The sequence below is a fragment of the Rutilus rutilus genome (assembly GCF_951802725.1).
Source record: "Rutilus rutilus genome assembly, chromosome: 1".
Taxonomy (NCBI): domain Eukaryota; kingdom Metazoa; phylum Chordata; class Actinopteri; order Cypriniformes; family Leuciscidae; genus Rutilus; species Rutilus rutilus.
The window spans coordinates 69,332,706-69,347,387 of record NC_140209.1 but is presented as its reverse complement, the minus strand read 5'-3'; the positions used below and the strand labels follow the sequence as shown (position 1 = coordinate 69,347,387).

Here is a 14,682-nt window from a genome sequence, read left to right as displayed (position 1 = left end):
TTTCCCAGCCTGCACATTCGATTAGTAAAGAGTAAAATGAAATAGCTACACTAATATTCTCTCATCTCTACTTGAGGCAACTTTGATCTACACTGATCTCACCCTTCCAAAGAGACGGGTCCTCCTCTCCAACATCCGCAAAAAACCTTGTCTCGATAAACCTGGTGCAACAGTTTTCATTTCTTCAAATGAGCTGAAGACATCTACCGAAAACAGCGTGTCAGCATTCACAGATGCCGGCCAATACCCACTACTTATTATTAATCTGCACAGCAAGTTTGGCAAGTGCAAATCATACCGACCTAAATTCAAAAAGAAGAACATTGTAACACACAAGGGGACAAGAATAAATCAAAATATAAACCATAATTCATACCATTTATGCAAACCAAAATGATTGCCCTTCCAGCTGATTCTGTGACGTTTGAAGGGTCGCAAGTACATAACTGGACAGGTCTCACTGTAGGCAATAAACATACTGAAAAGAGAAGTGAAATAATTAGTGAGAAAGCATTAAAACTATGTCCAATTAAGATAATAAAAGTAAAAAAATTAAATAGAATAAAACTTTAATCACTTTACCAAAAAGGTTCAGAACACTACCTTAATTGACCAGTGTATATTTGCCCTCTTTTTGTACACAGCACACTGTTGGCTCAATGGGCTTGTAAATTCCCTCAATGCAGGACTCCCTGTTATGGAGGGTGAGTTTTGTGTGTGTGTGTGTGTGTGTGTGTCACAATCCATACACAGCCACTCTTGGGGCATGCAGTCTCTGCAGCGAATGACGGCAGGAGATGTGCAGTGGCTGCAGTTATTTTCTGGAGCCACATTGCAGGACAGCAAGCAGTTGATGTGATGGGACCTTGCTTTCCGCCACTCATCTTGGGCTACAGATTGGCGCAAGCACCATGATGTGGATGTCGAAGGATACTTGCTGGTGCCTTGAACATCTGCTGAGGTCAGAATGTCCTGCAGTTTCTGCATCTCACTGTCTAAAAGACAGAAATAAGAAAATAATCATTCCTTTCATGCTTATTGCTAACTTGCTTAATTACAGTAAGGTCAGGTGTCATCTTACCAAATGAGTGTTGAGAGCAGTTTGATTGGGTAACTGTGGGAACCTCCTCAGATGACTCAAAAGGAGTAGTGCCCTCACTGCCAACAACGGAAACAACTGAAAAGATAGGTAGAAAGGAACGAGATAACAATTTCCATGTCTTACAAGCATATAATACAGAGTTCATTAGTGACTTAAGGCTATAATAGGCTAATTGACATGTCTGACAATTCCATTAATCTCTAAAAGTTTTTGTTCCCTCATTATCTGGACATAATCTTGAACTGTTAGCAGCATGAACCTGACACCGATTGCTTCACTTCCACTTCATTTCTTTGGAATTGCTTAGCATTACAGTGAAGTCAATAACATAAGTAACACATCCACCACCATGTTGTGTTTCTGATGGCACAGTTTAACATACAGTATTCAAAGGAAAATTATTAAAAACCGGAAACAGAAATCCTTTTAAGTTTTACCATGGAAAAAATAAAATAAAGGAAAAAGCTGTGCACTGGAAGCCCCGCAGTTTGGTGGTCTATGTTTCAAAAGTGACACAAAACCATTTTTATGTTACCTAACAAATAGCAAGCTGAATTCTGTATACAATGGGCACAAGTTATACTTAGTTAAGAAAGATTGGGTGGGTAATCACAAATAATCCTGGAAGACATGGACTACCTGTAGCTGAAGCACGTTTTCGTGTCTCTCCACTTCTGCTTCTTTTTAGCAGTGGACGTCCTTCAGCATCTCTCTCCACCCATCGGACATTACATTTACTGCCTTTAGCAGATGGTGCTTTGCCCTTCGCTTCCTTTGCCTTGCATGACAGAAAGTGAGCACTGTATGATAACACTGAAATACAGCCAACTCTTGAGCAGGTCATTCAAATTTTGCTCTCTAATTCCCACTCTTTAGTATTATTACCAATACTGGAAGATCACGGTCTCAAAAAAAAAAACCTCACTTTGGTTTGAGCAAGAAGCATGTCTGCAATGAAAATAGCGTCATCTGCTCTCCCTCTGTCTTGCTGAGCAGCCATTTCACAGATACTATACTGGAAAGGAAGATAAAAACACGGTCAGACAAAAAGAATTGAGGACAGAGTATAGACTATATAAAACTACATTTCTAAAAATGTTTTGGACAGTGAGAGAGAGAGTAATGTGAAAGAAAAATAAAGAATAGAGTAACAATACTTACTTGAAGACAGTGAAGCTTTAGAAGAAAGAAATGGAGAGAGAGAGAGAGAGAATTAGAAATAGAGAGTGTGTGAGAGAGAGAGAGAGAGAGAGAGAGAGAGAATTAGAAACAGAGAGTGTGTGAGAGAGAGAGAGAGAGAGAGAATTAGAAACAGAGAGTGTGTGTGAGAGAGAGAGAGAATTAGAAACAGAGACTGTGTGTGTGTGAGAGAGAGAGAGAGAGAGAGAGAGAGAGAGAGAGAGAATTAGAAACAGAGTGTGTGAGAGAGAGAGAGAGAGAGAGAGAGAATTAGAAACAGAGTGTGTGTGAGAGAGAGAGAGAGAGAGAGAGAGAGAGAATTAGAAACAGAGAGAGTGTGTGTGAGAGAGAGAGAATTAGAAACAGAGAGTGTGTGTGTGTGTGAGAGAGAGAGAGAGAGAATTAGAAATAGAGAGAGTGTGTGTGAGAGAGAGAGATAGAGAGAGAGAGAGAGAATTAGAAATAGAGAGAGTGTGTGTGAGAGAGAGAGAGAGAGAGAGAGAGAGAGAGAGAGAGAGAGAGAGAGAGAGAGAGAGAGAGAGAGAGAGAGAGAGAGAGTGTGTGTGTGACTTGACTTTAAGATCACTTTATTTACAAAAACATTAAAGATTCAACATTCTTAGTAAAAAAAGAAAACCTTTAAAACCAACTAGAATGAGAGCAATGGATTTTAAAAAACAAAACCAGAAACTCAAGACATATTAAAAAAAAAAAAACTATTTTTCTTACATTTCCTCTACTACAAAACTCACTCATACATAAATTTGAAGACATCCATCAATGTCAACATCACAAATACATTTTTTTATGCCCCATTTACCTCTGAAACCATCCAAATCATTAACCAACTTGTAATAGCTAAACTCTATATTTATACGGGATTTTATTAACCCCTGTAACACTGAAACCACATCAATTGATCCACCATCATTCAATTTTCTTTTTCGGGACAACCAGATTGCCATTTTGGCTTGCCCAAATAAGCAATTTTATAAAACATGAACTTCCTTTTTTTTCTTGCTGTATTTAGGCCCATAAATAAAAAACATAGGCATAAAAACTTCCCCAAGGGTCAGACACCACTCTTCTAATTTGTTAAATAATGGCTCTAGCCTAAAACAATCAAAAAACAAATGAAAAACTGTTTCCTGCATCCCACAGAACAGACAGCCCTCCCCTACCTGTGGGTCAAGGTGTGCTCTGTGTCTGTTTGTGGCTATTATCCCATGCACAATCCTCCACTGAAGGTCTCCGGACCTTTTCTCTATAGGAGTCTTGTACAGGGACCTCCAGCAGCCTTTAGGGGAAGCGCCTGGCCCAAAAAACTCCTGCCACTTGGACTCTCTCACACTCTCAAGCGAGTGCAGATGTGACACTTTCACACACAGTACATAAAAAGCTTTTTTCCCAGTGTTACTAAAAAGTTCCAACTGGGGGGTCTTAAAAGAAAGCAGGCCTCCCTCAGTCTTGAGTGTGTGTGAGAGAGAGAGGCAGTAAGAGAAGTAATAGGAGTGGCTCTTAAAAGAGCCGTTGGTTTTCTTATAAAGAGATGCAGGTGGCGGTAACAGGGAAGGATGCTGGGTAAAAACAGGAGCTGTTGGACAAAGGAAAACAAAAACAGTTAATTCTCTTGCAGCAAGGCTTCCTGGATTTGTCATATTATAAAGTAGTAAAGTAGTATAAAGTAGTAAAACCATTGTTAATTTTTAAAGGACTGCCACTGTTGTACCCCAATAGGTAAAACTTTTGCACATTTTCTTCTGACAGATTTATTAACAACAATTACAGAACATAACACAATCCATTTGAACTTTAACGATCAATCCAAATAAATTTAATTACACAAACTAGCATAATTATAGAAAATGTTACATGTGCGCTACTTTTCAAAAGTTTGGGGTCGGTAAGATGTTTAATGTTGAAAGAAGTCTAATCTGCTTACCAAGGCTGCATTTATTTGATCAAAAATACAGTAAATCTTTGTAAAAACAAATATTGTGAAATATTACTGCAATTTAAAACAGGTGATCTGTTTTCCACTTGAATATGTTAAAATGTAATTTATTCCTGTGATCAAAAGCTAAATTTTCAGCATCATAATTATTAGGACAGCATTTACATGAAATATATATAATATATTCTACAAATATTATTTGTGTAACAATGTAAAAGCCTTTACTGTCACGTTTAATCAATTTAATGCATACTTTATGAATAAAATAAAAATAAATAAATAAAATTACTGGTTTAAAAAAAACACCTTAGGATCGATATTTTTGATGTGTGGATAGATCATTTAGAATAGATACAACATCAGTAACGTTTAGGCCTATCGATATTTCAGGATCGAAATTCGCGCATATATTATCATCATCATCATCATCATCATCAATGTCCATTAACGTTATTGACCACGGTATCGTTAACAGCACCATAGATTAAAAAGCTCCACAGTACACACACACACACACACACACACACACACACACACACACACACACACACACACAAATATAACGTTAGGCTACAGCAAGGTTAGGATTTCTTAAATTACAGAACCATAACAAAAATGTATGGCTTTGACCGACCTGACGCGGGAATTTTGGAGAATGCAATATATCGCTCCTCTCTTTGGTCCGTGGGGAGTTGTTGGCATTGAGGAAATCATCGCCCCCTGCTGGTACTCAACCTTCATTCATGCGTGTCATTTTCACGCCTAGAGGAGGCAAAGCGTGACATTCCCTGCGTCCCAATGTGCATACTATCCACCCTATCTGCCCTAAATAGTATTGACAATTACTAATGTCACCATTTAGGATGGATAGTATGCACATTGGGACGCAGGCATTGACACGCATCCGCTAGTGGACCAGCGTGTGTATTACACGCTTTAGCGATACCCACAAAGTTCTCTATTCTGTCAGTAATTTTAGGAATCGAGTCAATCGTATGGAAAAACAAGGATGAAGCATTAAGATCAGAAGAAGAGGTGTATAGATTTTGATAAAAAATGTAAAACATGAGAAGAGATCGCAGAGGGGTCATTAGATAATGTATCATTAATAGAGAGGAGATCCTCTTATTACTTTTTCTCTAGGTTGAAAAAATAAGCAGAGTTTTTTTTCGCCAAACTCAAGCCATTTTGCTCTTGATCTAATGAATGCGCCCCTTGCTTTCTCTAAAAATAAATCATCCAGACTGCTTTGTAAAGAATAAAGAGATTCCTTGTCATCCTCTCCCGGGTTAGGATTCCTTAAAATCTCACTCATCTTTCTAATCAACTCTGTAATTTCCTTATTTCTATTCTTTCCTCACTCTATTCTTTCCAAATTTTATAGAAAATTTTCTACATTCGTATTTAACCCTCTGGGCTTCTTCGTAAAATAGTCACACTTAGCTTCCTCCCGCCCGAAAACGGGCGAAGCCTTAAAATTTTACTTTACTTTTTCCCAGGATAACCAATCAGATATATTTTTGTTCTATAATGTTTTCTGATTATTATTTAGAATTTTCTATGATACTTTGCATTAATTATAGAATTTTTATGAGCTATTTTTTCCATTAGAATTAATATATATATTTTTATTTTATTTATTTTATTTTATTTTTCAATAAATGCAAAATTTCACATCAAAATAGAGTGCAGGCCTAAACAAAAAAAATCAAGTGAGAAGAGCGCCATCTAGTGGCTTCAAAATGTATTAATTTGTGTCATGTCCTATAACCGCCTATAGGCGGCCTAAAGCTTTTTTATTTATTTATTTGATTTATTCCCATTCGGAAAGAAAAAAAAATATTACTAAGCAACCACTGAATGGAACATCACAAATTATATATCATTTTAAAGCTTAGGATCTCAGCTTTTTAATGCATCTAATTACATTTATTAACTCCTAACGAGTGCTGAGTAATCCCTCTAAAACCGAGTGTACCGCCAGCAGGCGCCACCTAGCTGCGAAAATATTCTTTACCATATTTTTTAAAAATCTTGCCTTGATTAACACAAAGTTGATGTCATTTGAAAGCTTAGAGTCTGAACTTTACAGTGAATGTATCCACTTTGAAAAACTCTTAAGTATTGCTGAGTTATTTGCTGATAAATAGAATTTCTTTTTTTTTCATAATCTATAAAATAATGTACTGCAATGTGTCAAAAACATCATACAGCTCATGAAACATTCTCAGATAATTGAAAATGGCACTTCATTTTTTACAGCATATTATTACAATTAAAATGAGCCCAAAATTAACATAATCTATTTATAATCTATCTATATGTCTTATTTGCACTCTTGATGTTTTAGAGTGTCTGTCACCCCTTCATTGCTGTACACTTTTTTTCAGCACAGTGGCTGATCTGTAGCTTGTACCACCAAAAGTTTCTCTGAGTTTTCCTATTTTTTCGTATTTCCCATTCATTTCCTATGTCGCCCGTTTTCGGGCGGGAGGAAGCTATGTTCTGTGTAATATTTGTAAATGAGGTGACTTTGAAATAAAGGCTGACTTGATTGTTACTCTTTGTAAGTCTGTTTATTGGACTGTAATCTGTTTTATCAGCGTTGTGTTTTTGATCATTAGATGTTAATGGATGATTTAAACTGATTCACTCTTTTCATTTCAGTGAAATAAATGTCAGAATGTGCTTCAAGTGTATTACTTTTGCACAAGACAAAATGTTAACATCTGGATTTTCATATTTTGCACTATTAAAGTTATAAATACTAGTTTGATTCGTCTCTTTCTCACATATATTTACAATTTTACTTGTAAACAACATTAATTCACATTGTAGATAAAAAATAATAATAACAATGTTCCATTAAAAAAACCCTTCCTGACCAGTTTAACCTTTCATCAGCTTCGGCCTTTCAAATGTCAAAACTTTACAGCAATCATTTTCTGTTCAACTATTATTTTTGTAATTTTCAAGAACAAATCAAACAAAACTAATATTAACATTAACATTCAGACATCAAAGAGCAATAAGAATATTGAGTTCTTCACAGACAACTAGTCAAAGCAGTGATTGTCCTCTTTCTCATTAGATTTTCCTTCTGCTAAACTAGATCTGTGTGTGTGACTCCAGTAGAGAGACAAACATCAGCCGAGTGTTTCATTCATTTCAGCTTTATTCACACCTGAGGTCTGACGACACCAGATATGAGGCCGAGAGCAGAACTCACACTTTACTCCAGTCAACATCTGCTTCATTTCTCCACACAAATCACTCTCATGTTCACTGTTATTGCACAGGGGAAAACAGCGCATTATTAACAACACACACTGATCTAGTAATGGGGCATGTTGACACACTAATCTGGGGAAATGAGAAACTCTTTGCACTGAAAACAACAACCATTCATTTGATGAGATTCCAGTAGTTCATGTGGTTTCAGTCCTGATGTAATAATGACTGACGGCACAATGTTGATGCTCTTAGTTTCTCTTTTCTGCTCAGATGATTCTGTCATGTTCAGCTTGTTGAGTTTCTCCAGATCGAATTTAACATAAACTGACCTGGAAAAAATAAACATAATGAGCATTTATTTATTTATTATTCTAATTTAAAATGATAATTGTAATTGAAATTTGTTTAACGTAATTCAGATGTAGTCTCACATATATGGGTGTTTAAGGACAATATGTTATTACTTTTTCACATAAACCACATGAATGTTTTTAAACTTGTAGAAAATAGTATAAAAGTTTTTTAAAACCATATGAAACAAACACAAATACTGTGTACATTTCTAAAAACGTGATGAATGTATTTTTTTTTTTTACAGGTTTTTTGGTTACACTTTATTGTTACACGTTACATGTATTTACTGTAATAATAACTATAAACTCGAATGTACATTTCCTGAAGAAAATGTGAGTGGTGCTTGCAGTGGCAAACTCAGCCCTGGACACATGCTAACACAATTAACAATGTTGTGATACCATGATATACCACATTCTAGTATGATTTACCATGTTTATAACATGATTTACAACGAATGATCACATTATAGCATGATTTACCGTGATTTACCATGTTTCTAACATTATTTACCAGAATTTATCACAATGTAGCATGATTTACTATGATTAGCATGTTGCTAGAATCATGTTAGCATGATTAACATATTGCTAATACGATTAACATGATGCTAGCATGCTTAGCATGTTGCTAATATGTTTTTAACAAAATTCTAACACGCTTAGCATGTTGCTAATATGTTTTTAGCAAAAGATGTTAGCATGATGCCAGCATGATTAGCATGTTACTAGCATGATGTTAGCATGATTAGCATGTTGCTTGCATGTTATTAATAAGATGATAGCATTATTAACAATTTTCTAGGATGTTTTAACAAGATGCTAACATAATTAGCATGTTGCTAGCATGATGCTAGAACAGTTGTTTTTTTATCATGTTTACCCTAAGCTAATTGCAGTTAGCATGTGGCTATTCACAGCTAGCATGTGTAGCTTGTTGGAAGTCCTGTTTGCTAGCATGAGTCAAAAGAGCCAACCACCATCTCTATACAATGTTCTGATGCAGAGATATAGGTCTTGCAAAACGGTTGCTAGGGTACTCTATTTGGTTGCTAGGCAGTGACTTGGCAGCTGCCAATGATGAAACTCCAAAGGCTGCTTGTCAGTGTGAATGATATAAACCAATTCCCACGCCTCTGTGACATTCAGAATGGAAGATATCCCTCTTTGGATGTTGGTTGCTAGGGTGCTCGACAATGGTTGCTAGGGCGGGGCTAGGAAGTGTTGAAGTGATTCATGATTGGCTGTTTGCTGCCCCGAGTCAAACGAGACCACCCTCATGTTTCTATGACACTTCTATCCGGATATCCCTTTGATCTCTTTCAATGGAACTTGTTGCTATGGTGCTCGAAATGGTTGCTAGGGCGTGGCTTGATAGCTTTACAATGATCCTGAGAGACTGATTGGTCGGCTGAGTAAAATGAGCCCGCCCCCTTGTCTCTATGACACTGTGATCCAGAGTTATGTTCAATGCAAAATCCCTGTGCAATTCACCATAGTAGGAGAAACACACGCGCTTCAGGGCCGACCTTCGCCATAGTAAGTCAATGGGGCACTTTGGGACGCTCCTGCCCCCCAGGGGTGACACTTTTACCCCAGCGTGAGGAATGTTCTCACAGAGCCTGTCAGCCTCTTCAAATGTGGAAAACCACACGTTTCTGCCAAATCCTCGCTCAGAGCGACGAGTGTCAAAGTCTAACTCTATAGTACATGTGCTTAATATACAATATCACTCAAATATAGAATTACACATTAAAATAAAGTGAGTTTGACTTTGATTATTTGTCCCAGACTCGTTTACTTTCCTGTTCAACAGTTCTTCTGTATTAGATTCAGTCCAAACTCTCTTTTGATGAAGATTCATAAAGTGATTCAGTCAAAACTGGACATTAAAAAGCAAACGTGTAAAAACAGTGAAACTCAGGGTGACAAACGTTTATCATGAATGAAAATAACAGTCAAAGATCAACAACTGAAGAAACATGTTCAGACTGAAACAGGAACAAGCGTTTATTGACCATAAACTACAATAACATGATTAAACTGTAATAAAACATGTGAATTAACAGTGAAATACTGGAGGTGACAGTAGATTAATGTTCATTTTACAGTTATCTCTATGATTATATAGATGATGTGTTATTCATTTCACATTATTGATTATAATAATCCTGTGAGATCCAGCAGTTTTAATCAGATCATCTGAAGGATTTTAATAACACATTGTGCACAAATAAAGTGTGTGAATATCAATAACGCTGATAATGCAGTAACACACACAATCAGTTACACAACTGGAGAAATGGCAATTTAGTGTGTGTGTGTGTGTGTGTGTGTGTCAGTCAGTGTGTGTTTGTTGTTTAATGTGACACAGAGACACTGAAGAGTTAACATTATAAACTCTAAATCCAGCACAGAGGGGTTCAGTGAATGTGTGTGTGAATGTGTGTAAGTGTGTGAGTGTGTGTGTGTCAGAGACGCTGTAGAAGGACAGAGTGCCGGCCGACACGTCCACAAACACTCCTGCTCTCTTACAGGATCCTGAACCAGCAGAAACAGCAGTGGAGTTATTATTGTGACGGACAGTGAGTCTGTGATTATAGCGGATCAGACTCCAGGACTTCTCATTATATCCAAACACACAGTCACTCCCTCCTTTCCTCTTGATTCCTTTATATGACACTGATATATCAGGAGCTTCTCCACTCCATTCAGCCTCCCAGTAACAGCGTCCAGTCAGACTCTCTCCACACAGAACCTGCCACCAATGATCAAATCTCTCTGGATGATCAGGATACGACTGACTCTCCCACACACGCGTCACCTTTCTGTTCTCCTCAGACAGAACGAGATCAGTGTGTGCTGTGTTTGGATCCAGTGTGAGATCAACGGCATCTGAACACAAGAACACACACATTACAACAGCAACATTTACAACAACACACACTAAAACTGTGTTTGAGGACTTACATCTGTGTAGTCTTGATGTCATCATGAACTCTCCACAGTGATCCACACTAGAAACACACACACACACACACACACACACACACACACACACACACACACACACACACACACACACACACACACACACACACACACACACACACACACACACACACACACACACACACACAAATAATTAAACAAAACTTTAATTAAAGTACAAACTTATGAGTCGTATTCAATATTAATAAATAAGAGATTTTCTTGTTGATCAAAGGAAAATAAACTAATTATCATTCACTCTCTCACACTCTCTCTCACACACACACTCTCTCTCTCACACACACTCTCTCTCTCACACAGACACACTCTCTCTCTCACACACACACACTCTCTCTCTCACACACACACACACTCTCTCACAGACACACTCTCTCTCACTCTCACTCACACTCTCTCTCTCTCACACACACACTCTCTCTCACACACACACACACTCTCTCTCTCACACACACACACACACACTCTCTCACACACACACACTCTCTCACAGACACACTCTCTCTCACTCTCACTCACACTCTCTCTCTCACACACACACACTCTCTCTCTCACACACACACACTCTCTCACAGACACACTCTCTCTCACTCTCACTCACACTCTCTCTCTCTCACACACACACTCTCTCTCTCACACACACTCTCTCTCTCACACACACACACTCTCTCACAGACACACTCTCTCTCACTCTCACTCACACTCTCTAGGATTCAAGATGGCGCTCGTAAAGCGAGTGTGTGTCCATGTTTATGTTCAGCTCATGTTTGAGCCAACTGCAGTATTTTCTCTGTTGAGGTTTTGATCCTCCAGAGAAACCAAGCAAAAGTGATCAAAGTGCTTGTTCAGTATTACAACTACGAGAAAGCTTACGAGTATCGTCAATATGGAAGATATTAAAAAAACTCTGGCCTCAATCCAACTAGAGGTCGGCAAAATCGCAACGCAACAAACGGAGATCTTGCAGCTCACGAAACAGGTGAATCTACTACAAGCTCAGGTGAGCGGCTATGAAGTTAAACTAAAGAAGAAAGACGATCAGATCAAAGAATTGGAAAAGAGACTGGATGATGTAGAGCAATATTACCGTATGGATGATCTGATTATCTCTGGATTGAAAACACGACACCGTGCCTATTCCAATGTCGCTGCGGGAAACACTGCTGATGACACAACTGCTGAGACGAAGACCCTGGAATCCCAGGTTATTCAATTCTTCGGTAGTAGGGATATTCCCATTCGCAGTAATCAGATCTCGGCCTGCCACACACTACCTCGGAATAACAAAAATTCTCCTACCCCACCGGCAATCATAGTCCGCTTTGTCAACAGAAAGGACAAGATCGGCTTGTTGCAACAGGGGTTCAAGTTAAAAGGCACGGGAGTGTTCGTGAATGAACATTTAACGAGGAAGAACGGGAATATTGCTTATGCAGCGCGGCAACTGAAAAAGGCAAAAAAGATCAAAGCGACCTGGTCTCGGAATGGTAAAGTATATATCCGATCGATTGGAGCAACACCAGAAGAGGAAAGAGCAGTGTTGGTGAAAGAAATGGACGAACTGAACTTGTACAAATGATGATTAGAGTTGAGCCACAATATGAGCTGTGGATGTGCGGAACTATTACTTTATTTATTTATTTATTTATTTTTGTCTCGTGGATTGTGGACGATGATTTTCCAATTCTCTGGGACAGATGGAATATTCAGTTAACTTTAGTTATTAATCTTTTTGAAGTAGGAGGCCTTCTCAACCAGGGGACAGCCAGTTTTTTTCACGTGAGTCTGTGTCGATTCTTTTGCCAGTTTAATTTCTATGGCTTCAATTGACTTGCCCATCGCTGACGATAACTCTTTTGTTTTCAACCCGTTCGAGCAGAACATGGACAGTTGTGGTATCTATGATAGTTTTTTTAATCCTGATGTAAATCATTCTAGTCTAAACTTATTAAAACTGTCCTGTAATTACTATTCTGAACGGCAAGTCAATTCTCTGCATCAAACCATAAACTTTTCTAAAAATATTTTCTCTACTTTCCACTGGAATATTCGTAGTATGTCTAAAAATCATGATGAATTGAGAACTCTTCTGTCTACTTTAAGTTTTTCTTTCTCAGTCTTGGCCTTTTCTGAGACTTGGATGACTGATGATGTATTTACTTTATTCCCCCTACCTAATTATGTATCATTTCATTCTTGTAGGAAAAACAAAAGAGGAGGGGGTGTTTCTCTATATGTTTTGAATTCATTTGATGCTGGTGCTAGAGATGATCTTAGTGCAGAATTTAATACCACTAACACAGAGTCCATATTTATTGAAATTCCTTCTTGTCAGCAATTCAATGGAAAGACCATTCTGATCGGATGCATTTATAGACCACCAGATTCAGACCATAACACATTTATTGATGCACTTCAATCAACTCTTGAGTTGATAACCAAAGAAAGTAAATTATGTTTTTTACTCGGTGATTATAATATTAATTTACTTAAATGTGATTTAACACAAACAGTTGATTTCTTAAATGCACTCCATTCTTTTAATTTTTTCCCTCTTATTACTAAACCCTCTAGAATCACTTCCTCATCTGCTACTCTTATTGATAATATTTTGTTTAATTCCTATAATTTCGAGGTCACTTCAGGCCTCTTGATGTGTGATGCTTCTGATCACTTTCCTGTTTTCCAGTTTGTCCAATCCCGTCAATTAATGTCTACTTATCCTAAGAATGGGCCAAATAAATATCGTAAGTTCTCTAGAAACAGCATTGATCATTTCAAGTCTGCCATTGGCAATATCATTTGGGATGAGGTACTTGTATCACAAGACGTCAACAGTGCATACAGTTTATTCTTAAAGTCTTTTAATGAGGCCTTAGATGTATCATTTCCATTGATGAGTACAAAATCCAGAAATAAATATTCTAAGGGGAAGCCATGGATATCTGATGAATTAAAAAAGCTTTCCCGGAAAAAAAATAGACTTTATAGGAGGTCTATTTTTAATCCTTCCTTAATTAATATTGAAATTTATAAGAAATGTAAAAATCACTTCACATCTTTAGTAAGAAAAACAAAGAAAGCATATTATTCAAATCAATTTGCACAAGCTTCTAAAAACATTAAGACAACATGGCACCTTATTAATCATTTACTGAACCGTACTAAATCCCCATTTACTGCCCCAGTAGTAATGAACAGTGAGAAGGGGGTTCTCTCCAGCCCTGTTGATATTGCCAATGGCTTTAATGATTTTTTTATATCGGTTGGTTCTGAATTAGCATCTAGCATAAATGGCTCGGATATACACCCCTGTTCCTTAATTAAAGGTCACTATCCTTCATTTCATAATTTTGACCCACCAACTGTTCAAGAGGTTCGTAATATTATTTTATCACTTAAAAATGCAGCCCATGGTCATGATGGCATTAAAAGTGTTCTTATTAAAGAGACAATTGATTATATCATTAAACCTCTCACTCATATTCTCTCCCTTTCTCTTAAAACTGGAATTGTTCCTCGGGATTTGAAGGTTGCTAGGGTTATACCAATTTTCAAGACCGGTGACTCCAAGGAATTCGGAAATTATAGGCCAATATCAATTCTTCCGTGTATATCGAAAATCTTGGAAAGACTCGTCTTTTCTAGATTATTTAATCATTTGGATGCTAATAATATTTTATATAAACATCAATATGGTTTTCGGAAGCGACACTCGACTGAGCATGCCCTCATTCAACTTGTGAATTTTATTTCTTCAGCTCTTGACAATAAAAAATTTGCTCTTGGAGTCTTCCTGGACCTGAGTAAGGCATTCGATACGGTCAGTCACAATATTTTGATTGCGAAGC

At 37.4% G+C, this 14,682-nt stretch overlaps 2 protein-coding genes across 2 annotated transcripts in view; both read right to left on the bottom strand.

Annotated features, from left to right (window-relative positions):
* Positions 1-591: 591 nt before the first annotated feature.
* LOC311298840 (uncharacterized protein) lies at positions 592-2,102 on the bottom strand (the record flags this gene model as incomplete). Its single annotated transcript, XM_084422129.1, has 4 exons — positions 592-995; positions 1,082-1,177; positions 1,742-1,880; positions 2,028-2,102. 4 exons carry the CDS (start codon positions 2,100-2,102, stop codon positions 592-594), a joined length of 714 nt encoding a protein of 237 aa, XP_084278255.1.
* Positions 2,103-9,807: 7,705 nt separating this feature from the next.
* The window catches only part of LOC311295295 (NACHT, LRR and PYD domains-containing protein 3-like), an 85,806-nt gene continuing 80,931 nt past the window's right edge, over positions 9,808-14,682 (bottom strand). The window contains exons 7-8 of the mRNA XM_084416604.1: positions 10,793-10,839; positions 9,808-10,717 (exon numbers count right to left, since the gene is read on the bottom strand). Coding sequence (XP_084272730.1) covers positions 10,161-10,717; positions 10,793-10,839 — 604 coding nt within the window. The 3' untranslated portion in view covers positions 9,808-10,160. The remainder of the gene's footprint in view (positions 10,718-10,792; positions 10,840-14,682) is intronic.